Source organism: Canis lupus, chromosome 13 (genome assembly GCF_003254725.2).
Source record: "Canis lupus dingo isolate Sandy chromosome 13, ASM325472v2, whole genome shotgun sequence".
In the NCBI taxonomy this organism is placed as follows: Eukaryota; Metazoa; Chordata; class Mammalia; order Carnivora; family Canidae; genus Canis; species Canis lupus.
This window is the reverse complement of record NC_064255.1, coordinates 36,181,672-36,206,491: the sequence shown is the minus strand read 5'-3', so window position 1 is coordinate 36,206,491 and position 24,820 is coordinate 36,181,672. Positions and strand designations below refer to the sequence as shown.

The following is a 24,820-nucleotide window of genomic DNA, read 5'->3' as shown; positions in this document are numbered from 1 at the left end:
CTCACAAGCAACACCTCCACTCTCTCACTGCCTTCCAGGGCGCTCACCTTGAGAGGAGGGAGATCAGTCAACAGGCAGGGACAGTCCAGGGGGAAGGGAGGAATCAGAGAGGGGACACTGGACCGAGGAGGTCACTGGATAGGGAAGGGAAGGGAAGGGAAGGGAAGGGAAGGGAAGGGAAGGGAAGGGAAGGGAAGGGAAGGGAAGGGAAGGGCCCAGCAGGCAGAGGGCGTGGCGGAACCAATGGTGAGACACGTGTGAGCACAGCACAGAATGGAGAGAACTTTGCACGGCTGGAGCATGAGGAGGGCGCTCAGGTGGGGGCCAGCTGGGTGCGGGTTCGATTAAGTCAGCAGGGCCAGACCCCACCCAGCCTGGGGGCCTGGGGAGGTAAGGGGAGTCGGTGGCTCTGCTCAAGCAGGTGCACACACGGAAGTCGGGGTGTGAGCCCGGCTGGGGGGAAATACCTGCATTTTCGCTCACCGCCCACTGCAACAGTGTCCCTCCTCTGGAAATGTTGGCCACAAACGACGGCAGTGCCGGGAGTGGCAGTTGGGTCACAGGACATTGCTGGGGCACAGCATCTCCACGTACTGTTTACTGTCATCCGACTTGAGGATCACTAACTGGAATCATCTGTCGCTTGAACAAGGAGGCTCACATCGGGCTTGAAACTGCTCGATATACCTGCTGGCATTGCCCTGTAATTCTGTGCATTCACGGGGTGCACAGAAAAGCATTGTTTGGAAACGGGGTGCGTGTCGCAAAGCGGGTTAAAAGCCAGGAGCCTCCAAGGGCTTTGGACAGGGAGTGAGCCGTCCTCTGGCGCCAGGGGTGGGGGGGTGGGAAGCACAGGACCCCGGAGGCTGAGCAGAGGGACCGGAGGGCAGGGCAGGGGGCGTGGCGGACGGGGGCGGGGATTATTCGAGGGTGGGCGGGGCCTGAGCCGAGGCCTGGGGTGGGCGGGGCCGGGCCGGTGGGCGGGGCCTGAGCCGAGGCCTTGGGCCGGTGGGCGGGGCGGGGGCCGGTGGGCAGGGCAGGGGGCGTGGCGGACGGGGGCGGGGATTATCCGAAGGTGGGCGGGGCCTGAGCCGAGGCCTGGGGGTGGTGGGCGGGGCCGGGGCCGGTGGGCGGGGCCTGAACCGGGGGCGGGGCGGGGCCGGGGCAGGGCTGCACGCCGCAGCACCCCCTCCCGCACCTGCCCTCCCCGCAGCACCTGTACCCCTGGCTGGCGTCGGAGAAGGCTCAGGAGCGGCAGCGGGCTGTGGACCGCAGCACCGCCCTCCTCAGATTCCTGAGCCACAGCCACTCCCTGGACGTGAGTACCGGCCCCACGCGCCCGCCCTCCGCTGCCCCAGCCGGGCCGCTCTCCTCCCGGAGCCTGGCGGGCTCGTGGGGTTCAGGGACCCAGTGGACAGGGGGTCCCTCTGCTCAAGTCCTGCCAGCTGGGCTCTGGGCCCAGAACCCGGACCCCTGACCCAGGACGCTGGGCTCCTGCCCCCGCTCCCCGAAGTCTTGAGCAGGTTCTTGCACCCCCGAGCCTGCTACCCGCCCCTGAAACGGGAGGATGTGAGTCCTCAGAGGGGTACACTGGGGATCAGATGAGGTGCAGCCCCGCCCCAGTCCGGGGGCAGCAGTGACCGCGGGCACGGCCTCCGTCCACCACGACCCTCCACCCGTCGTGACCCCCACCCAGCCTGTCCTGCTTCACAGCCTAACAGCCACCTGCCACTATAACCCTTGGCTTCAGTGAATGTGGGCGCCTTCGGGGAGTGAGCGCTTCTGCATTTCTCAGCCCAAAGCAGCGCTCACTCCTCAGGGAGACTCGTGGGGTCGTGAGAAAATTAGCTCCTCTGCTTGATGCCCGGCGGGCACGGGCAGCAGGGGTTGCCCTGCCAGGGGAGAGCGCCCTGAACGCACTCCTCTGGCATTCCCGGGGTGAGGAGGACCCCTCTAGAGGGCCTAAAAGGGCCTGCAGTTTACTCGAAATCAATTGCCACGACCAGAATGGGGCCTGCCGTCCACAGGGAGTCACTCACCTGGGGCACAAAATCTACCAGGCACCAGGGCTCTCCACAATCAAGATAAACACTTTAATGTGATGTTTTAAAACAATCCACTCAGCAAATGGCCACCAGCCTGGCTGCCTGTTGTTGTAAATAAAATTTTATTGAAATCAGGACTGGGGTTAGGGCCAGGGGAATGAGGCAAGATGAGGCAAGGTCATGGAAGCGCAGGGACAGACCATCTGTATTTAGTTTTGAAACTGTGCTCCTCGGGACTGTTACCTTCATTTTGATTTTTCTAAATATTGCATCAAAATATTGCAAATTTGGGGGCAACCTCTTTGGGAAAGCTTTGGCCAGCGTGCCCTGGGCTGATAACTGTAGTCGCCCAGCTGGGTGCGCAGAGCCTGGGCCTGGGGTCCTGATTGCTGAGTCCCAGCCCTGCCACTACTGTCAGAGGGGATGATTCCTGATGCTGGCCTTCCTGGGGTGAGTGCTTAGCAGGAGGGAGACTCAGGGTCGGGTCTCTCACCACAGCCAAAAGAGGACTTCAGGCGGATTGGGCAGCTGGTGGGCATGCTGGGGATTTTGTGCCAGGACCCGGACAGGGCCATCCAGCAATCTAGCGTGGAAGGGCTGGGCCACCTGTATCAGCTCCTAATAAGCCAGACAGGTGAGCCCCCGAGGGCCGCCCCAGTGGGCCCACTGCCACCCCAGCCACAGCCACAGCTGAGACCATGTCCACACCCCCCAACACACCCCACCCCAGATCCACTCCCAAACCTACCTCTAGCCCCAACCACAGCCCTATAAAATGTCTCCCACCCCTGGCCCACTTGGACTCCCTTCCCCAGACCGGCACAGACCTGACCCTGACACCAAATGACCCTGACCCTAGCTCCTGCCTGTCCCATCCTAGACCCCAGGCCCACCTTTGCCCTATGCTCACCCTTGCCCACTCCCACCCCTGGCCAGCCAGGGCAGCTCCGATGGTGAATGCGCAAGCCCCCAAGCAGCTTTCCCCGGCCAGCGTGGATGGGGCTCCCGTCTGGAGCAGCGGAGACCAGAAGACAGCTCCCCCCACCCCTCCGGAGATGACATTCCCAAAGGATCACATCTTCCAGCTTGACAGCTCCCAAGTCATCAAGGTCAAAGCCCTTAGGGTGGCGGGCAGGTTCGGGTGGGTAGGCGTGGCCATGCTCTGCTCTGACCCCCACTGCCGCCCCCTCTGATAGGGCTTCCAGCTGGACCCAAGGGGTCAGAGCCTGGGCCAGGTGTGAGTGTTAAAACCAAGGCTGGGATCTCCCCTGTATCTTTGGTGATCAACTGGGAGTGTTTGAAGAGGTCCCTGGCCCTTGGCCTAGGACTGGGGAGTTGGGGGAGAGAAAATTGGAGGGAGGAACCAGGGATAGACCCTAAGGTCAGCAACCCAGGCTTGAGTCCCCGCTCTGTCCCTCATACCTGTGTGACCTCGACAAGCCCCTTCTCCTCTCTGAGCCTCCGTCTTCCTCCGTAAAATGGGTAGAATGGTGCCACGAAGTCCTGGCCACCATGAAGACCCGGTAAATGGTGCTTTAGGATGGCTCCCATGGCAGGGGTTCTGAGGCACCATACACTGTCCTTCCCTTTGAGTCTGAGTTTTTGCAGGATGAGCAGCACTCCGCAGAAATATCCCCACAGTACTCATTTTCATTTTCCCGGGGGCCTCTGTGAATCCTCTGAAAGCCAGGCCCTCCTCCTGTGAAGGCAGAGCATGTACGGCTTCTCTTGCACTGCCATCTGGCCTACCTCAGCCAGATCCTCCTTGGTCGGCAGCCTGGGGGAGCCCAGCAGTTCCCCAAGTTCCCCAGTATCCCCCTCATCACCCTAGGGAGGTCCCATAACTTTATGACATTCTGCGCCTGATCTGACGTGTGTTCTCTCCTGAACACGAGCACGGCTAGGGCGCGGGAGTGTGGGCTGGATGCTGGTGTCGAGGGGACGAGCCAAGTTCCCCGGAGCCTCATGTTCTGGGTGGTCAGTTGACGATTTCTCCGGCGACTCTGCTGGCCCAGCCCTGGTGTTGAGCCTGTGGCCAGGAGGACCCGCGTCCTCGGGGTGCTTGTCAGTCTCCCCCTGTTAGACCTGGAGCGCTCCGGGCCAGAAGCAGGGTCCTGCCAGGGCCCAGTGCAGGCCGTGGTGGTAGAGCCAGAATTTGATAAACACCCATTAAGTGCCCGCTACACGTGCCCCAGCCAGTTCTGAATCCAGTCCTGGCTGAGTCCAGCACCTGCATTCCCTGCAACTGCAGTGAGCTTTCAGTGCCACAGTCGATTAGAAGTTTATTATGGAAAATCTAAAGCCCTTAGGCCAATATCAATTTTCCAGTCCCAGAATGGGTAAGCCTGGCTTGGCCTCAGTTTATGTCAAAGAACCTGGGCTGGGGGCAGAGGTGGGGCTGGGCAGGAGGGTTCCCTGGCTACCAGCTCAGAGGGAGCCCGTGCTGAAGGGGCCCCAGGGCTTTAGATTTTCCACACTAAACACTCAGGCTCTCAGATAGGCTGAGTGGGCCTTTTGTATCCTGCCCTGTCCCAGGACAGGGAGTGGGTGTTAAGCCCTGGCTCTCTCTCCTCGGACAAGACACCATGGCCGGCAGGGGCACGGAGAGGAGAGGACAGGAGGGTGTGCTGAGCAAGGGATGGTGGATGTGGGAAGGTATGGAACAGAGACCCGACCTGGATTCTGTCCCTAAGTATGTCCTTGATTCCCTCTGTGATCTTGGATACACTACGTCTTCATCACCATCACCACCACTATTATCACCACCACTTCCACCACCATATCTCTAGCACCACCATCATCACCACATAACCATCACCTCCATCACCCCCATCACCACCATCATCACCACCATAACCATCACCACCATCATCCCCATCACCACCAGCATTACCACAACCATCACCACCATTATCCCCATCACCACCATCATTACCACCATAACCATCACCCCATTAGCCCCATCACCACCATCATCACCCCCATCACCACCACCATCACCCCCATCACCCCCATCACCACTCCCATCACCACCATCACCACCATCACCACCACCATCACCCCCGTCACCACCACCATCACCCCCATCACCACCATCATCACCACCATCATCACCACCATCACCCCCATCACCCCCATCACCACCCCTATCACCACCATCACCACCATCACCACCATCATCACCGCCATCACCACCTCCATCACCATCACCCCCATCACCACCACCATCACCACCATCATCACCACCACCATCACCCCCATCACCCCATCACCACCATCATCACCACCATCACTACCACCATCACCCCCATCACCACCATCATCACCCCCATCACCCCCATCTTCCCCATCACCACCCCCATCACCACCATCACCCCCATCACCACCATCATCACCATCATAACCACCATGTCATTTCACATTCATTCATGCCCTGGGTTGAAGTAAGACATCTCATGGGTATTTACCAATCCTGAGATTGCAGTATTGCTGGATTCTAAGAATCTAACCAACAATCCAAGTTGCATTTCTTCACAAATATGCTCAATGCTAGAACTTTAACCAAAATTTAACATTTCAGAAAACAATTTTAAATGTAATCTTGTAACAAATGTTCTAACCAGATGTATAATGGCTTAAGGTTATTTTTTAAAGTTGTTATAAACTACAAATATGCCATTAAAATCACTTTAAACATTCTAACCAACAAATAATCCTAACGTTCTCACATTTTACCAAAATTTTAGAGTGATTATTCTAACATGTTATTTAATACTTATTTTTTATCTAATATAAACACAGACATCCTAACAGACTTTCAAACGTTTTAACAAACATCCTAACATGCAAAGAAACATGTTACTATCCTCAACATGCTTGCAGACCTTATACTTTTCTACCAAGCCCCCCATTACCAGTCTTCTATCTTCCTCTGATTATCAAGTGTTCCACATCAGAGCCTTCCAATAGAACTTTCTGGGAGGAGAGAGTGCCTCTATCTGCACTATTCAAGGTAGCACCGGCGACCTGTGGCTACTGGACACTTGTAATGTGGCTAGTGCTAACAGGAACGGAGTTTTTCAATTTTAATTAAGTTTAAACAGCTACACGTGGCTGGTGGCTACCACGCTGGGCAACAATGCTCTAAGTCTTTCTGGAAGGTTCCACCTGGGTAGCCCCAGGCTGGCCCAGCCCTCCCTCTCAGAGACTGTGGTCCGAGCTATGGAGCAGGGGTCCCACCCACCACATTGCATCTCCCCAAGCTCCTCTTCATTACCCCGAGTAGCTCACGGTCTAGACTTAGAGCTGCTCCTGGGAAAACATGGGCAGAGAGAGCCTCTTGGGAAGGCCCTACTGTGGGACAGGAGCCCTGGGCTCTGGACCCAGCCTGTGCCGGGGTGAGGGTGCCCAGGCACCTCTCTGAGGCCTGAGAGTTGGTCCAGGTGACCTTGAAGACCCTTCACAGCTCTGAAGTTCAGTTCTTCTTGATTAAAATGCTGTGAGGAGGACAGGAGCCTGGCACAGGGAGCACCCAGGTGGGTGGAGGCTAGCTGACGAGGAGGTCCATGAGGTGAGGAGGGGTGGAAAGGAGACAAGCTCCAGGGTCTGAGTGAGGAAGGGAGCTGTGCGTCTGCCCTACAATGGGCATCACGCTCTCCCTTCCTGAACCCGGTTGGCTCAGAAACATGTGCAGGCAAGCAGCCTGCCAAATGGGGTACACGTGTGGGGGTCTAGAGGAGCAGGGCTCAGAAGTCTGGAGGTGCTCAGCGACCCGGGCAGCCTGAAGCCAAGGAGACAGGGAAATGAGACGGCAGGAGGCAGACACCTGGGCACAGGTGACTCAGCCCGGGTGACAGCTGCCTCCTCTCCTGCTGCTACAGGAGGTCATGAAGCATCTCACGAAGGCAGAGCTGACCGACCTCATCTGGACAGCCATCGAAGGCCTGGGCTCCGCCAGCCCCTTCCGCGTTCAGGCAGCCGCCGACATGCTGCTCACCACCATCAGGGAGCATGGGGCCAAGCTGGAGACCGTGAGTGGCTGGGGCGCCCACTCAGGGTGGGCCGGGGCAGGCGGGGGCAGAGGGACGCCCGGCAGTCAGCACCCTGGGGCTCGGGCCTCTGGGGGCCTCAGCTTGCCCCTGATGCAGGAGACACAGCACCCCCCCCCCCGCCCCCCGGGCTGACAGGTTCCAGTGAAGGAAGGAAGGAATGGCCCCAGCAGGTGGGGCCCCGAGTGGTGTTTGCAGGGCCATGGGGCACGCGTGCACGGATGGAACAGCCGTTCCAGGCTCTGGTGTGGGACATGGGGGAGGAGAAGGCACAGACCCTTCTGGAAGTTCTCAGTCTCACGGAGGGGATAGACACAGATAAGGACTGGACAGCGTAGGTAACGCAAAGGCAACGATGTGCCCCCAGTGGGGTGCGGGCCCCTCCCCAGAAACAGGATGATCCATGCCAAGTCCTGCAGATGAGGAAGCCCCCCTGGTAGGCAACACTGGACCCAGGTGGGTGAGCAAGAGGGACCAGAGGTGGTCCCGGGGGGCCAGGCCAGCACGCACTGTGCTCGGAAGATGTGCAGCTGGTGTGTCTGTGCCTTCCAGGGACTGGGCCGTGTTGGGACAGAGTGGGAGCGCCTCTCACACTGTGCCTCGGGGGTGGGGCCTCGCTCCCCTCGGCCTGGGACCCCCCTCCTGGCCAGGCAGTGGGGCAGGGAAGTGCCGCCCTCAGACGTCCCTGCCGGCGCCTGGCCTCCCCCTCAGACCAGCCCTCTCCCCTCTACCCCGCCTCCCCGTAAGGTTGCCAACCTGGGCCGGGCCATCCACTTGCAGCTCTGCTCTGTCTGCATCCCCCAAGCCAAGGAAAAGGCTCTGCACGCCATCACCCTGCTGGCCCAGAACCACACCCCCGAGCTGGTGGCCACCTTCCTGGACTTCTCCGTACCCCTGGACAGGTGCCAGCCCCCCGCTGCCCTCAGCTCTGCCCTCCTGCCTGCCCCCTCACAGGGACCCCCAGGGCTCTGGGGGCAGGGAGGGAGCCCACGTACCCGTTCATTTACCGCCCAGCTCCCGAGGCAGGCTCCGGGGAGGCACCGCTCACCATCCATCCTGCGGATGTCACCCATCCTACAGGTGTCGCCCACAGAACTTCCCGCCGCCGCCACAACCTCAATCACTCACCTGTAGCCTCAGGGGGAGGGTGCCAGGCCCCGAGGTGTGCGCCAAGCAAGACCCCAGCCACCACCAAAGTCTCACCATCCTTCCTGATCCTCCAAGGACCTCCCTTTCCTCCCCGCCCCCCCCCCCCCCCCCCCCGCCGTGGCCACCCTGTAACTCTCATGGCGCAGGGGGCGGGGGGGAGCTGGCTTTCTCGTGAATTCCTCAGACCCCCAAGTCTGGAGGTGGGCCAGGGTCCTCTTCCTCCCCAAAATCCCAGCTCTGAAGCCCAGGTAGGTGCTCAGTCTAGCCCCCCAGCTATGCATCCATCAGGCACCTGCATTGCATCATCCCTGGGTCCTTGAAGGTGTCGCTCCCGGTCAGACACCGTCTCACTCCCCACCACCCCCCCGTCTGGATCTTGGGGTTTCCCTCACCCCGACTTCTCCATGCCTAGATCTCCTCTGCCCTGCACGGCCTCCAGTCCACCACCCACCTTCTCAGCGTCCCTTGCCGTTGGGAAGAGGGCGTCGTTCTCTCTGCGTCAGGTGGGAGTCTGGTGTAGATCACAGATTCCCTGGACGACCGTCCACCCCGATCTGTGTCATCCTAGAACACATCAGAGCCGTTACCAGTGCGTTTCTCCCCACGGCCCCTCCCATGTCCTGCGGTTTTTACGCTGCACAGGGGTCTGCATACATGTACCTCCCTTAGCAAGCGTGACTTCAGCGTGAAGTGGTGCCCGGCCCGGTCACATTTAATGCTGCAGGGGCTTGGGTTCCACTTTGTTCTCAGGATGACAGGAGCGCCTTGTGTCCACCTTCTCCCGTCGTGCCCGGTATGTGCTCCCTGTCTTACACGCGGCGTAGACCCTGGCTCTGATCTGTGATCCAAACTGCAAGTCCGTTTCTCTCAATAAGTGAGTGAAATCCTTCCTTTCACGTTCGTGGACACGACCGGTTTGTGGACTCTCCGCTCCGGCATCATGTCCCGTAGCCGTGTGCACCTGGCTTTGTCTGTTACCTTATTTTCTTTTTCTACAGGCTGTGTATTCTTTGATCCTTTTTTTTTTTTTTTAATTAAAGAAGAGGTGTATTTTTGCAGTAGGTGTCCCGATCCACCTTGATGCCCTCAACCCTTGTGTTCTTGTTTGAGCTTTCACTGTCTGGTCCATTGCTTTTTTTTTTTTTTTTTAAGATTTTATTTATTTATTCATGAGACACACAGAGAGGCAGAGACACAGGCAGAGGAAGAAGCAGGCTCCCTGCAGGGAGCCTGATGCGGGACTCGATCCCGGGTCTCCAGGATCATGCCCTGGGCTGAAGGCAGACCTCAACCGCTGAGCCACCCGGGTGTCCCAGATCCATGGGGTCTTTTCCGGCACCCCTACCGGGCCTGCACCTGCACATCACCACCTGCCCCCTGCTCCTCCTGCATTTTCAGCTGCGCATATTCAGGAGGTGGAAGTCTGCCCTCTGCTCACCTGCTCAGGGCCCCACATCGTTGCTCCTGGGTCCCCACAAGCGCCCTCCATCCTCCGCTGGAGGCTCTGGTCCTCTCGCCCCCGGACCCAGACTTGCCTCCGACAGACGCTGCTCCCGAGCGGCTCCCCTGTGCCTGAAGGACAGCCTGGCTGGACATAAAATCCTTGGTTCGCACTTTCTTTTATGGAGTATTTTTCAAGTGCTGCTCAATTGTCACCTTGCTTTGTATTGAAAAGTCTACAGATGATGATGTTTGTTTGTTTGTTTGTTTGTTTGTTTTTGCCTCTGTCTAGTTGGTTGCCTTTGTAAGAGGTCTTTCCACCTGGACACCTTGGAGGGTGTTTGCTTACCTTGGAAATGGAACAGTTTTATTAAGAAATATGTCAGAGTTGATCATTCTGTGTTCATCCTCCCAGGGACCCGGCAGGTCCTTAGAATATGTAGATTTAGGGCTTGCGTTCTTATTGCTTCTGGAAAGTTCTCTAGGTGATAGTTTTAAACAGCACGTCTGTTCCCCCGTGGCACTGGCCCTGCCACCCTGTTCCCGCCCTTCCCCAATCTCCAACACTTTCCCTCTGGTCCTTTTCCCAGTTTTCACAGTCGTCTTTCTGCTTTTGCCCCAACGCCCCTTAGCGAACGTCCTGTCCCTCTTGGGCATCTTGCATTTTTTTCCACTTCTGAGATAATTTTGTCCTTTTTTCTGCCTCTTTCCTGAACTCACTCAAACCCTCTTTTCCTTTCTTTGCTGAGGTTTGTTGGGGTTTTTTTTTTTTCCTTTTTTTTTTTTTTTTTTTTTTTTGAAGTTATAATTCACGGTGGGTCTGCCTGTTTCTCGTGCTGCTGTAGCAGAAGGAGCACCATCCGGGGTATTAGCCTCACGGCGTTGTCTGCACCGTGGCTGCTTTGGACGGGAGCTATTCCTCTTTTGTCATACACTGATTATATTTTTTTTCTGGGTTGTTGTTGTTTTGCAATAACTCGGTGTATCTGTTCATTTTGTTCCTGTTCCTATAAAACGCTGTTGGAGTGTTTTATAGGATTTCACGTTCAATGGCACCCTCTTCTGTTAGGAGAGCAGAGTCCAGAGAATTCAGTTGATTCTTTGTCTAGGCAGCAAGTGAAAGGTTCATACGTCCTCCTGTTTGGGGGTTGTTTTGGGGTTGGGTTTTTTGTGGGTTTTTTTGTTTTGTTTTGTTTTGTTTTGTTTTTAGTTCTCTTTTCTCCCATAGAGTTTTACATTTTCCTTCTCTTGCATGGTCCCTTTCACCACCCAATCTCCAAAGGCACCTGGTTCTTTTTCCCCTATTTCTCTCCCAGAGCTGTGCATCTTGGAGGCTGCCCAATCCCTTTCCCCGTGGTCATGCTCTTCTCTCTTTTCAAGCTGGGGATGGATTTCACCATCCTGGAGGTGAGTGGGCTCGACTCTGGGACTTTTATCTTGTTTGCTCTCAGTAATGTTGAGTTTGGGCATCCTCACAGTTTCCATGCAGTTTTACTTCTCCTCCCTCTTGCTCCACGTTGTCTTTCAGGGGTGGGGACCCTGGAGGCCACAGTTGTCTCCAGCTGCCCAGGAGGCTGTGGTTCACCTCGGTCCACGTTGCAATTTATACCCTATTTCCTCCCTTCTAAGAAGCACATTTTTCACATTTGAACATCGATAAGATGGGAATGCATCTTACGTCGTCGTCGAGTGTGCCCGACACCTGGACTCACAGTTACCCGGGGACGCTGTCAGCCTGGAACCACTTCAGATTTAAAAGTCTATGCCTGAGGCTTTCTTTGAGCCTCACTGCTGGTGTGAATTCAGACCCCGGAACAGGTTTTGTGATTCGGACTCTCCCAGTGAGGCCGGCGGGCTTCCTGGCTGTTTCCTTCTGCAGACAGTTGGGTTGGTTTCCATCATCCTTACGCTGGACATGCAGCCCTTGGGGGCCCACCTCTGTGATGGACGTAGATCCCCACCTGGAAGAATTTTTCTTTTTTAGAAACACTGGAAACAATGTGGCGTGTCCTGACACTGTGAACAAAATTGTGTAGTACGTAGCCTTCCAATATAATTTGGGTATGTGGCTTTTCCCCTCGACAACACGTTTACGATTCATTCCGATATGTTACACAGAGTCGGAGTTCATTTGTTTTTGTTGCTGTTTGGTATATCGTGAATGCCGGTTACCCTTTCTGCCGCAGACGGACACTTGGGTTGTCCCCTGCTTGGGTATGTGGCTAAGGACCGCACCCACTTGCTCCTGCGCATCCCGATGCACATCAGCACTCCGTCTCCAGCATGCGTGTGCGCGCGCGTGTGTATGTGTGTCTAGGACGCAAACGTCTGCACCACAAAGCCCTGCATGTACCCAAATTCAACAGGCACATCAAATCGTTTTCCAGAATGTTCCTGCCACCTCACACTCTGCCAGGGATTTTGGGGGGGACATTCTTGTTGCTTCACATCTTCATGCACCCTTAGCCCCAACTTCCTAGCAACTCATCAAAACATTAGCAACCCGGTGGTATGAATCGCACAGTGACATTCATCTGCAAGTTCCTAATTAAATAACGAAGCTGAACATCTTTTTATCTGCTTTTTTTTTTTTTTTTTTTTTTTTTTTGGCCATCTGAGTATCTCCTTTGGTGATCTGTTGGAGCATCCGACCCGTCCTCCTATTGGGTCGTCCCCTCTTTTTCTTATCAATTCCCGGGAATCCTTTATGTGATCTGGATTCAAGGCCTCTGTCGATTGTGTTAAAAGCATCTCCTCGCACTCTGCAGCTTGTCTTTTCACTCCCCGGATGTGCTTTTTGATAAAAAGGAGTTTCAGGTTCAATCACTCGCATCCACGATCTTACACGAAAAAAGTTCTGGTGATTGCCTTTCAAACACAGGTCTCCAGCCGACCCATAAGGGAGGTGGCTGCGGACGTGAGGTCGGGCTGCAGTTCTGTGGAACCGCCAGCATCGCTCAGTGACAGGCCTGCAGCCCGGATGCTCCCTCCCTCCCAGCCGAGCACCCGCAGGCCGCAGTCTGTCGCTAGCCTGTCCCCATGCTCACACCCAAGGTCCCAATTCCTATGACATCCTACAGCTTCTCCGCACCAGATACAGAAGGGCTTTCCCGCTCCTCCTTCCCCGACGCTGCCTCGGCTGCCCTCCGAGTGTGGCATTTCACATTCCTACGTGACCTTATGCTCGGCTTGCCAAGTTTTCTTTCTTTTTTCCCTGTGTTTCTCTTTTACCTTTTGATGACAACTCAGCTGCACGCCAGCGGCGTGGGCATGAGCCTTGGCTGTCCATCATCACTGCATGCGTGTCCTGCCTTAGTTTGGCTCTTACGGCACTCATTCATTCCAGTGATCGAATGCACGCCGGTGAGGCCGACACCTGCACGAAGGCTGGGATCCAGGTCATGACCTCCAGCGAAGGACAGGGACAGCGGGGAGGACCACCAGTCCCCGGCCCCCAGCCCACCCCCACCCACCCACCCACCCAACGCTCGTCATTCCTTTCCCTTCTTTTTCACTTCATTGTGGCTAAACGTATTCCTAAAAACATGTTCTTGTAGTTTTTGCAATTTCACTGAAGAGTGTGGTGGTGGTGCCTGTAGTCTTTGGAGACTTGTTTCCTGACTTCCTGATGTTAACACAAATTTTTAGATGCAGGTCGTCTGTCGTAGTACAAATCCAGCAGCACCAGCTTCACTTCCTTGGGACTGCGTCACGTGGCTCTTCCCAGCCCTTTTTCATTGTTGTTGATGTTTAAATTAATAAGTCTTTGCTTTTGGAGCAGTTTGATATTTGTAGAGGACTTAGGCAGAGCATGCCCCGTCCCGGCCGCTTTCCTCCTCTGCTCACACCCTGCGTGGGGCGGCGGGCCCATACTGGTGCATCGTCGTTAACTGCGGCCCCACACCCAGCAGGGCTCGCTCCTGGCGCTGTTCGTCCCGTGGGCCTCGACAATGTGCAGTGACGTGGGGCCACCATCGCGTGTCCTGCAGGGTAGCGTCGCTGCCGGAAAAACCTTCCGTCCCCCCAACCCCTGGCAGCCTTTTACCGTCTCCGTGGTTTTGCCGTTTCCAGAAGGTCATGAACTTGGAGCCGTGCAGCGTGTAGGCTTTCGGGCTGGCTTCTAGTCCTCAGCGATACACGTTTCGGGTTCCTCTGTCTTTTCGTGGCAACCGCTGTCTCCCCCGGGAACACCTTCTTGACTTGGCTCCCAGAAGCCCACGCCCGCCCGGCTCTCCTCCCACCACCTGGCCAGTCCAGCTCGGCCTCCTCGCTGGTCCCTCCTGTCTCCACATCTCTCAGCACAGGGCCACGGGGCTTGGTCCCCAGAGCTCCCTTCAGCTACACCCACCCCCCTGGTGGCCGCTTCCATTCCTTGGGGCTTTAAGTGTCCCCAAGCAGACGCCTCCTGAATGCTCAGCCCCGCCTGACAACCGCACCTGGACATCTGGGAGGCATCCCACACTGGAACCCCCTGGACACCCCACCCCCGCTGGCCTTCCCCTGAAACTGTCCTCTTGGTGGGCTTCCCCGCGGTGATGCCATCAGCCCAGCTTCTCAAGCCAAAGCCCTAGGGGCCACCTTGATTCCCCTGTCCACACCCAGGCCCCTCCTCCAGGAATCCTGTACCTCATCTGGCCACCCCCGCCCCATCCCCTCCAGCCCTGCACTCCCCCAAGTCGGGACATGGCCAGCACACATGGAGTCCCTGGCTGTTTCCAGGCGCCCCCATCCCTCCTAGCAGCGGTGTGGAGGCTTTAGAAATCAGTCGGACCACATCCCTCCTCTGCTGTGGACCCTCGGAGGCCCCCATTCAAAGTCCAGGCAACACCTTCCCAGTGGTGTCAAGGTCAGCACCTGGCCCCGCCATCTCATGGTCCTCCTCTCCCAGATCCAGTCTCTCCACCCCGACCAGGCTGCCGCCCTGCCGGGCCCAGGCGCACCAAGATCAGCTCTGTGCTGGGGCCAGAGGTTCCCCCCAGCCCCAGGGCAGCGTGGCTCCCCCTCACGCCCTCGGGTCTTGGCTGCCATCCCTTCTGGGTACAGGCCTCCCAGCCGTCCCCGAAAACCTGACCACAGCCAGATGCGCCTTCCTGCTGTCCCCCTCCCGCCCCACCCCTCCTCCACCCGATGCACTTAGTCTGACGCACCCTGTTTGCTGGCTGTGGGGCCGTATGAGGTCACTCCCACGCAGGCAAGGACTTTACCGGTCCTGTCACTGCTCTGTCCCCAAGCTCACTGCCCGCATGTGACGGTGCACGCTGGGCGCCCCTGCTCCTGCAGAAGCAGGTCACCTAAGCCTCCCGAGGCGGGCCCCATCCCAGAGACGCCCCCAGAGTCCCACAGAGCACGGACTGGTGCCCGGGTCCTTGTGACAACAATGTCAGAGTCCTTGGAGCTGTCGTGCCCACCCGGCCCAGGGTCCTTGCTGGAGCGGGGGTGGGGGCTTATCCAGGTCCCCACTGTGGCCCCCCCGCCCCTCCAGGGGCACCCCTGCCCTCCAGCCCCTTGCACCCAGCACTGGGGCCCGACAACCACCTAGCACAGGAAACAGGGCCGTCAGGGTCACTGACACCTCGGGAGCCCCCAGGACCCCCAGGCCCATGCCTGTGGACCAGGTGGGAAGGCCCCAGAACTCACCCAGACCACACCTGGCCTCCAGCCCCCGCTCATCGGTCAGGGGAGGGCCCGATCATTCCTCAGTTTCTCCACCTGCAAAAGGAGCACGAGGAGACTGTGAAGCTCAGCGCATACAGGTGGACGCCACCCACCGCCCCGACCCGGGTAGACCAGGGAGCTGGACCCCAGCAAACCCAGGCTAGGAGGAGGCGGCCAGGGCGGGCCTCTGGGCAGGTGTGCGGAGCGGGCACAGGCCAGGTGTGGAGGGGTGCTCTAAGCACAGGGGCGACGGCCCCGTGGAGGCCCGAGGCAGGACGGGAGGGCAGAGGGCAGAGGGCAGGGCTCAGCTGGACTTGTCCTGTAAGAACCTTGGAGCCACTGGGTGATGGAGTCAGGGTCTGTCGCTGGGGTACAGGGAGCCTGCAGGACGGACCCTGGAAGCAGGGGCCCCCGGAGCACGGAGCAGGGCGGCTGGCCCACCGTCTACTGGTGTCCCCCGGGTCCCCGCCACCCACCCTCACCCACAGGCCAGGGTCCCACGCAGGACCCATCCCCCCTCCCCAGGCCCTTGCGGCCCCCTCACGACTCCTCTTTGCCCACAGCCACGCCTTCTGCTTGTGGAGGGCCCTGGGGGCCGAGCAGCCCGTGAGCCGCCAGGTACTGGCTGTGCTGCTGGCCTGGCTGCAAGAGCGGGCCCTGCCCCCCGGGCCCCGAGACGGCAGCCCCCAGCCCAAGGACAAGCCCTGCCCACGCTCGCTCGCTGTGAGTCTCTGCCACTACCCCCGACGCCGCCCCCGCTGCCACCGAGTGGGGGCTGGCTTCACATGTGCACGGCCCTTCTGGCCACCGCTGTCCCCAGGGAGGGGCGGCCCCAGGGCCGGGCCGTGGAAGCCACCCTGTCCTGCGCGCACCCAGGAGGCAGGACTCCCCATGGGTGGCCTCGGAGCACAGGGCCTTCGGGAGGCAGGTTCAGGCAGAGGACGGCTGTGGGGACAACGGTGGGGCCCTCCGTCCACATTTGGGGTCTGGGGTTGTAGATCTGGGAGGCATCTGAGACGCTGCCTCCTGCAGCCCCCGTGCTCCCAGAGAAGCCCTCCAAGCCAGCTTCCCTCCTCACGGGGCCGCGGGAACAGGGGGCTCACTTCCCGAGCCGGCCACACCTGCCCTTGGTGGACTGTGACGAGGCAGCTGCAGTGGCCCGACCCCGTGTTTTTCCAGGCTGAGACACCCCCCACCCCAAAAGCCCCCCAACACACAGCAGCCCAGAGCTCCCCACGGCCCCTCCCCATCCGGGGCCCCTCAGACACCTGCGGCCTGAACACAGGTGTGTGATGGCAGAACATGGATGCAGAGGCCAAGTGCCCTCTGTGTGTCCGGCTCCCGCTCCTCCCGGACACCCCCAGCCCCGGGCTGATGCGGGCCCTTCCTCTCAGAAACCATACAGCAGCATGGGGTCAGCAGGGGGGCCTCCACTGTGTGCCGCCACACCCCAAGAACATTCTGTACCGAATGCTCCGAGGGGCACAGGGTGCCTCGGGGCCGCTGTCCGGTAGCTCTGCCTTCCAGGGCCACTTGTCCCCCGGCTGTGCCAACAGGGGTAGAGGCCCACCCGGCCAATCCTCCAGGGCCGCAGAGCAGGGGCGGGACGCAGGGGTGGCAGCCTGGGAGGGGGTTGCGGGGGAGGTGTCCGGGACGTGCCGGGTCGGAGGGCACAGGGAGGGGGCCGGAGGGACACCCAGAGATAGGGCCGCGGTCCTGAAGGCTGGGGCGGGAAGGACAGACAGGTCAGCCGTGCCCCTGCCCCCCACAGGCCATGAACATGCTGCATGAGCTGCAGTTTGCGCGGGAGTTCAAGAAGGCCGTGCAGGAGGCCTTCCCGCAGCTCCTCCTGGCCCTGCTCGCCCAGCTGCACTACACCCTGGAGCTGCACCTGCCCCAGGAGCCGCACCTGCCCCAGGAACCGCTCCTGCCCCAGGAGCCACACCTGCCCCGGGAGCCACACCTGCCCCAGGAGCCGCACCTGCTCCAGGAACCGCACCTGCCCCGGGAGCCACACCTGCCCCAGGAACTGCACCTGCCCCAGGAGCCCCATCTGCCCCAGGAGCCGCACCTGCCCCAGGAGCCGCGCTCAGCCCCGGAGCCGCAGCCCGGCCACGAGGCCCCAGAGGCCATGCCCAGCCCGCACAGGTAAGGCCAGGGGTGCTCCGCGGCAGGGGCAGGTGGCTCAGGGAGGCGGGCCACGCTCCCTCTGGAGCCTACGCGGGAGGACCCCCAGCCTCCTCCCCTCCTGGCACACCCGATGGTCTCCGTGCTCCCTGGCCTGCAGACGAGCTCCCCCCTCCCCCCCCCCCTCCTCCCCTGGTGAGCTCCCCTGCGTGTCTCTGTCCCGGTTTCCCTTTCCTCCAAGGACTCGGGTCATGCTGGACTAGGGCCCCCCTACTGGCCTCATCCTAACTCCAGTCCAGCCGCAAAGACCGTTTCCAAATAAGGTCCACATGTTGGGCGTTAGGACTCGGGTATAGTTTTCGGGGACACGGTTCAGCCCCGAACACCACCGTGGCCGGTGCAGCAGGCAGCACGGAGGGGACAGGGCAGGCACAGGGCTGTTTCCGGGCTACCCCAGCCGCTTGGCAGCACAGATACCCAGAGCCTGCTGGCATGTGGGGACCTCACAGGACAGCACTGCCACCCGCCCACACCAGCACCACGTCCTCCCGACTGTGGTCCTTGCAGGAATTCTGTGAGAGGGACGTTGTCTTGCCCACCGTATGCCTAAGGACACCAAGGCTCAGGGTCAGAGGGTTCCCCGGGACACGCAGCATGCCCGCGGCTGGGCTCGAGCTGGGAACAGCCCCACGGAGGCCCCCAGGCCCCTGGCCACTGCCCGACCCGGTACGCTCGCACCCCGCGCCCCTGCACAGCACGGCCGGGACCACGGAGGAGCGTCCACGCGCCGCCCCTGCCCTCGGCCCCGAGGCGGCCTGCCTGGCCCTCCCGCCGCCGGGCACGTCCTGGGAAAGCCAACAAGCTGCTCTTTGAAAGCCGCGGGGCGACTGTTCACTTGTTTGTATTATGATGTGCTTCGTGCAGTTTGTCACTTTGAACAGCTCTCCCCGAGCACGTCCCTGGAAAAAATGTCACCTCTTCTCATATTGCTCCTGAATTCGAATGTGCGCTGAAGTTCCTTTTTTATTCAGATCAACCATGCAAAATGCATGAATCTTCCCTAATAAGCTAATAAAATGTTCTCCTCCCAGAAACGTACGTGGGACGGCGACAGTGAGGAGGGAGCAGGGAGGCAGCTCCACCGGCCCAGCCAGCCCCGGCTCTCCTGCTCTGCCCCCTGCCCCCTGCCCGCTCAGGCCAGCCCCCTGCTCTCCTGCCCCTGCCCCCCTCACCCCACCCTGCTCACCCACCCTCCCCCTGCAGCCCAGCTCCCCTCTTCAAAACATGTCCACAGCCTCAAGCCCCCCTGCCCCTCCCCACTTAATTCAGAAAGAGCCAGATCCTTTCAGTGGCCCAGAGACCCCTCTCCCTCTGGCTCCCCATTGCCCCCAGGACCTCATTTCCTGCCACACACCCCTCACCCACACTGTCTGCTCCTGCCTCAGGGCCTTTGTACTTCCTGCTCCCTCTTCCTGGAATGCTCTTCCCCGGTTTCCTCACCTACTGCGAGTCTCTCCAAACACCTTCTCTAAAATAGGGGTCCTGCTCCCATTCTGCTGTTCCCCTCCAAAGGCCAGCACCACCTAGCAACTGTTATCAGCACCCTGCAGAAAGGGCTCCCCCAGAGAGCAGGGGTGTCCTCCCATCCCCCTGGAGCTCCCCCAGAGAGCGGGGGTGACCCCCGGCCCCCTGGGGCTCCCCCAGAAGCGAAGCTGTCCACCGGCCCCCCGGGGCTCCTGGGCAGCCCCCTCAGGCAGGCTGGCTGGAGCCGCTCAAGCAGCAGCCGCCCCTCCCGCCCCCAGCTCGGCTGCCTGGCCTCTCTCCCGTGAGTCCCCTCCAGGGAGGAGGGGGTGGCCCCAGGGGTAGTCCACTGGCTCTGACTGGCCTGTCTCAGATCACATGCTCACCCCTGAGCCGATCGCCTGGACCACAGGGGCGCGTGGAGCTCCTGGCCCCCACCTTACCCGGAGAGGAACCCAAAGGGGCCCACAGGAAGGACAGGCCGACCAGCAGCGATGCCCGTAGACAGCCGGGGGTGGCAGGGGGTGAGCAGCCGCTCCCAGGGCCTCAGAGGGCCTTGTCACCCAGGTGGGTCGCTGCCGTCCAGGCTCTGATGCCGGGCAGCTGGGATACCATCGAGGGAGACGCGGCCAAGGAGGGGATCTGGGCGCCCACTGCTGAGAGGCCGCCTGGCTTGCAGGTGCCCTGCCGCATGGGGTGGTGCAGGGCGCCGGGTGGCAGCCCAGTGGGCCTCGGGGCAGGCTCAGGCTACTCCTAGGGTGCTGAGGTCCCTGGCACCCTGCGGAGCTGGGCCGGCCTCTCGGACCAGCAAGTGGGGGTGTGGGCATGGCGGCCTCCCCCCGGCAGGGCTGCAAAAGCTCTGCCAACCCTTCATTTCCTTTGCATCTCTGACGACCAAAGCCCCTTTCTTTAGACACTGTAACTGCTTCAGTCAGTTCTCAGCTGGGTCCTCCTCCAGCCAACGTCCACCCCGCCCCACACCGGGGGGGTCCTTTCGTGTCTCCATCGTGCGTTGACTCTCTTCCATTCTCACGGAGCATCTGATTGCTCCTTATTTCAAAGACATTCTCTTGAACCACTTACAAGTACGAACAACACATTGTCCTTTTGGCCCTGGCTGCCAGGAAGCTCACCTCGAACGTCAGTTTCCAGCAGAGCCTGGTGCTTCCTTTTTGCTTCTCATCTCCTTCTGATTACTTGTCTTTTAAACTTAAAGCTTTAAAAGTAAATAAATGAAAATTAACGTAAAGCTTTAAGTTTAAAGTTTTTGTTTTTTTTTTTTTTTTTTAATTTAAAACATGGTTCACAGTCCTGGATTTTGGCAGTTGAGGAGGAACTAAGAAGCCATCAGTAATGCTATGCTGTCTGGGCCTGAGTGTGCGATCTAAGCCCTCGTCCTAGCCTCCCCGACGAGCACTCTGTGTGATGGGCTGGTCCCTGCCCACACAGCTGGGAGGGGTGGTGGACTGGGCAGCCTCTGTCCTGGACACAACGCGATGAGGGGCCCTGGACAAGGGGCCGACACTCCTCTGGGCCTCGGTTAAGGTGAAGGGTTCGATTGCACGACCCCAGCCCCAGTTGTCCATCTGCCCCGTTGGCACGTTGTGGTCTCAGGGGCCCCGGGACCCGCAGGGAGGGGCTCACGTGGCACTATCCCAGCCCGTCCGCTCTTACCACCCTGGGGACCCCCGCAGCCCCGCCCTGACCTAGTGTCCTTTCCTGGCTCACCTGGCCCCGCTCCATGTTCCCTCCAGCTCATGGAGGAAGAGAAGCAGGAGGACTGGCAGACGGTCATCTTCGTCAGCATTTGCTAGGGGCCACCGTGTGCTCCACTGTTGGCACTTCCACTTCCACAGGCGCTCGCCAGGTCCCAGACCACACTGGTCACCAGAGATGGGTCTCTCTGCCTGGGAGCTCAGAGCCCCGGAGAAAGGCAGATGGGGTCAATGACAGCCCAGTGACAGATGGACAGATGGACAGGTGACACTGCGGAGAAGGCCCCAAGGGAGAAGAGTCACCGCCTCCACAGAGGATGACCCGGAGCGTGCCACCTGTCATGCGGTCCCCGAGGACCCAGCTCGGAGCCGAGACCTGAGTGATGGCTGAGCTCCCTGACTGGCGGAGGGGACAGGACGGAGGGGAGAGGAAGGAGGCCTCGAAGTCAGCTGCACACCGGGACACTGGGGAGCCACGGAGGGCTCTGTGCAGAGCGAGTGGCAGGGTCTGATGGGCACTGGGGAGGGTGGCCAGAGTGTACAGTGTCCCGGTGGGGGAGACCAAGGGCGGCCCTCCTGCGGCTCCCATGTGACCCGGAGACTCCCGAAAGGGCATCTGGACTCTTAGCCGAAAAGAGAAGCCGGGGCCTCATTTCCTCCTGGCGTTACTGGGGACGGCAGTGGACGGCGGCCGAGGCATCGGAGGGTCAGACGAATGCTGCCCAGGACGCCCAGCTCGGAGCCCACGGCGGGCTCCAGGCACCTGCACCTCCCCGCTCACCTCCACTCACCCACACCTGCAGCCAAGGCGGCGGACACTGGCGACATGAGAGATCCTCGCACGCGGGAGGACGGCCACCTCCCAACACAGCCCCCGCTGCGGGGGTGAAGGACGGTGCAGCGACAGCTCCTCAACATGTCAAACACAGGATCACCGTGGGACGCAGCAGCCCCCTCCGGGCAGGAGCCTCGGGGCAGGTGTGCACGCCGTGCGCACAGCAGCACCCTTCCCGGGAGCCAGGATGCAGAAGCCACCCCGGTGTCCGTCCACGGATGCAGGGATCAGGAAAACGTGGGCCATCCACACGATGCTGCGACTCGAGAGGCCCTCCCGACCCTGGCACGACAGGGCTGAGCCGTGTCCTCACGTGCGCGCGCCCCTCGAGAACGGCCCGACCCAGGAGCCCACGCGGCACAAGGCTCCGCTCCTCAGAGGACCCTGGGCCACCACGCGCACGCGGACGGAGCCGGATGGTGGCGCCAGGGGCCAGGGGAGGGGCGTGGTGTTGACCGGGACAGTCTTCCAGGGCCGGACGTGAGATGCACTTGGTTCTGCCGAACTGTACACGCGGGAATGGGTAGGATGGGGAACGTGACGCCGCGTGCGTGCTGCCACAGTCCAAGTTAGCAGGGGCCCGCGGGGGCTCAGCGGCTGAGCGTCTGCCTTGGGCTCGGGGCGTGACCCCGGGGTCCTGGGATCGAGGAAGCCTGCTTCTCCCTCTGCCTATGTCTCTGTCTCCTGTGAATAAGTGGGCAAAATCTTTAAAAAAAAAAAAAAAAGGCAGCAGAGGGACGTGCAGGGGGAGACAGGCCGTGCTGAGGTGAGGCTGAGGGGTCACGGCCTCGGAACCTGCATGGCCGGGCTCACACTCGAGGGCGTCTGCATCCGGGGGGTCTGGGGCTGCGTGGTGTCAGGCCACACGTGGGCCTGTGCACAGCCGGGCGTCCCGGGCTGCGGGTGGTTCCAGATTTCAGGGCCCTGCAGGGGCCGCTGATCCCCCGGGAACGCCCACGTCAGCCGAACACCGTCTCCCCGGAGCCCCGATCCCACGCACGCTGACGCCCTAGGTGCCCCGGGGACCCGAACCTTCCAAGAGTCGCCCCAGAAGGGACGAAGCGCTACTCTGCCTTGAGGTCCCCTTCTCCTGAAACTGCCGTCACTCTGGCCGAGATTGCTGCTCTTCAAGCAGGCGTGGGGGGCAAGGCGTGGGGGCCGTGTGGCACATCTGGGGGTGACACGACAAGCCAGCTGGCATTTGCGCTGATGCCGCCGGGGCCTCCGGCCGAGTAGGACTCCGTCCCTTGACACTGGGTTTGGCTCAGAACCGTGCTTGGTCCAAGCTGACGCCTCACGCGGGGGGCTTTGCTCACACACCCAGGGCGATTCGACGGGTGACGCAGGGCCGGACCTCAAGGGACGGGGCACAGGGTGGCTGGGGTGGGAACACAGGCCACTGTGCGGGGCCGCCCTGCTCTTCCAGGGCCCGCTCCCCAAGGCCGGCCTGCAGTGCGGGGGGGCAGCCCTGGGGGCAGGCTGGAAGCCAGGCTGCGACGGGGTCCGGGCCCGTGCCCCACCTGGCAGCTGCCGAGCACACGATGGCGCCGGGCTCCATGTCTGGCATCCTTTCTTGCTCACGTGCATGTGCCCTGTGGAACCTGTGTCCCCTGAAGGCAGAGGAGTGTCCGGAGGGGCAACCGGACACTCCTCCGGGCTTCCTGGCGCCGTGCTCCCCAGCTCTCCTCCTCGCTCCCCACGTCTAACGGCATCACCCCCCAGGGCTCAGCCTGGACCCTCCGTACCCTGTGCTGTGGGTGCCCACTGACCTCCGAAGCTCCCTCCAGCCCCGGCCCTGGCCCCGGAGCCGCAGCCTTGGAAAGCCAGCCACGGACGCGTCCGGGTGTCCCCTGAGGGGCTCCAAGCCCTCCTCACACTCCCATGCACACAGCTGCCACAGCTGCCCCCCACTTCTAAAGGGGCAGCCCCCCGGGCTCCTGCCCCAGCAACAGACCCTAGAGCCTAGGCCCGGGGTCTGAATGGACTCTGTCCCCTCACCCAGCACAGCTCCCACCCATGCCAGGCCTCACCCCCAGGGAGGCCTCGGGGCTGCAGGGGCCCTAAGCCAAGCCAAGACTAGAGCCAGAATGTACCCTTCCACCCGGGGCAGTGGGCACCCTCCCCGGGGCAGGGCTGGCCAGTGACCCCCTGATTCCAGGGCAGCAGGCACCCTCCCCGGGGCAGGGCTGGCCAGTGACCCCTCAATTCCAGGGCAGCGGGCACCATCCCCAGGGCAGGGCTGGCCAGTGACCCCCCTGATTCCAGGGCAGGGGGCAGTGGGCACCCTCCCCGGGGCAGGGCTGGTCAGTGACCCCCCCGTCCCACTGCAGCACGTCCCTAGAAGCACTGAAAAGCCTGCTGTCCACCACGGGCCACTGGCAGGACTTCGCTCACCTGGAGCTGCAGGGCGGCTGGAAGCTCTTCTCCACCATCGACACCTACCCACAGGGCGTGAGTCTCCTCGCCAGGTAGGCAAGGGGCCGGGGCCTGACCCACGCCACCACCTGTCCAGGAAGCTGGGCGTACCAACCCCGGTGCCCCCCAGGACCTGCCTGGGTGCACAGCCCAGGGACCTCCACATGTGAGGCATGGAGGGCGGTGCCCCCTGTGCCCGTCACGCGCTCGCCCACCGGGAGCCTGCAGGGTCCACCCGGCCCAGGCCGCCCAGGGGCCTGCTGCTCTGCTTCCCGTGCACCAGCCCAGGTCCGGACCCTGAGGGCGGCCAGGGGGGCAGAGGGACAAAGAAGGGGTGCCCGCCCACCTCTGGCCCCTCAGCCCCAGCTAGGCCTCCCCGTCACCCCAGGGCCATGGTGCAGAACCACTGCAAGCAGATCAAGGCCGTGACCAGCCAGCTGCTGCCCAATCTGCAGAGCAAGGAGGCGCGGGAGCGGAAGGTGGCCATCCTCATCCTCACTGAGGTAGGGGCCCGGGCGGGGGGCCTGCGACACAGCCGCCGCCGCCTCCAGCTGCCTCAGTGCCCCCACCAGGACCTTGCCTGGACCGAGGCCCACCTCACACCCCCTCCTTCCCGCATCTGGCTCCAGGGCGGTGCACGGTCTGGGGCTCCTGGGGCCCCCCACTTCTCAGGCCCCCGTCGGCCTGTGGCCGGGGTGAACCTGTCTCTCCCCTCGCCCTCCCCAGCCCGACCCCTACAGGGCTGGTCAGTCGGCAGAACTGGGCTCAGGTCCGCCCTGGGACCAGGAGGCCAAGGGGGCACCGGTTAGACCCAGAGAGGTGCAGGGCTGTGGCGGGGCTCGGGGCAAGGCGTGGGGGCCGTGTGGCGTC

The 24,820-nt window shown here is 60.9% G+C and overlaps 1 protein-coding gene across 6 annotated transcripts in view; it reads left to right on the top strand.

Annotated features, from left to right (window-relative positions):
- The window catches only part of LOC112662024 (maestro heat-like repeat family member 5), a 70,364-nt gene that overhangs the window by 36,851 nt on the left and 8,693 nt on the right, over positions 1-24,820 (top strand). For 5 of the 6 annotated variants that reach the window (XM_025450313.3, XM_049093146.1, XM_049093149.1 and 2 more), the window contains exons 15-23: positions 1,214-1,318; positions 2,544-2,679; positions 2,982-3,154; positions 6,926-7,075; positions 7,841-7,995; positions 15,901-16,060; positions 17,109-17,485; positions 23,866-24,003; positions 24,339-24,453. In XM_025450313.3, coding sequence (XP_025306098.3) covers positions 1,214-1,318; positions 2,544-2,679; positions 2,982-3,154; positions 6,926-7,075; positions 7,841-7,995; positions 15,901-16,060; positions 17,109-17,485; positions 23,866-24,003; positions 24,339-24,453 — 1,509 coding nt within the window. The remainder of the gene's footprint in view (positions 1-1,213; positions 1,319-2,543; positions 2,680-2,981; positions 3,155-6,925; positions 7,076-7,840; positions 7,996-15,900; positions 16,061-17,108; positions 17,486-23,865; positions 24,004-24,338; positions 24,454-24,820) is intronic. The other variant, XM_049093147.1, reaches the window with a different exon arrangement.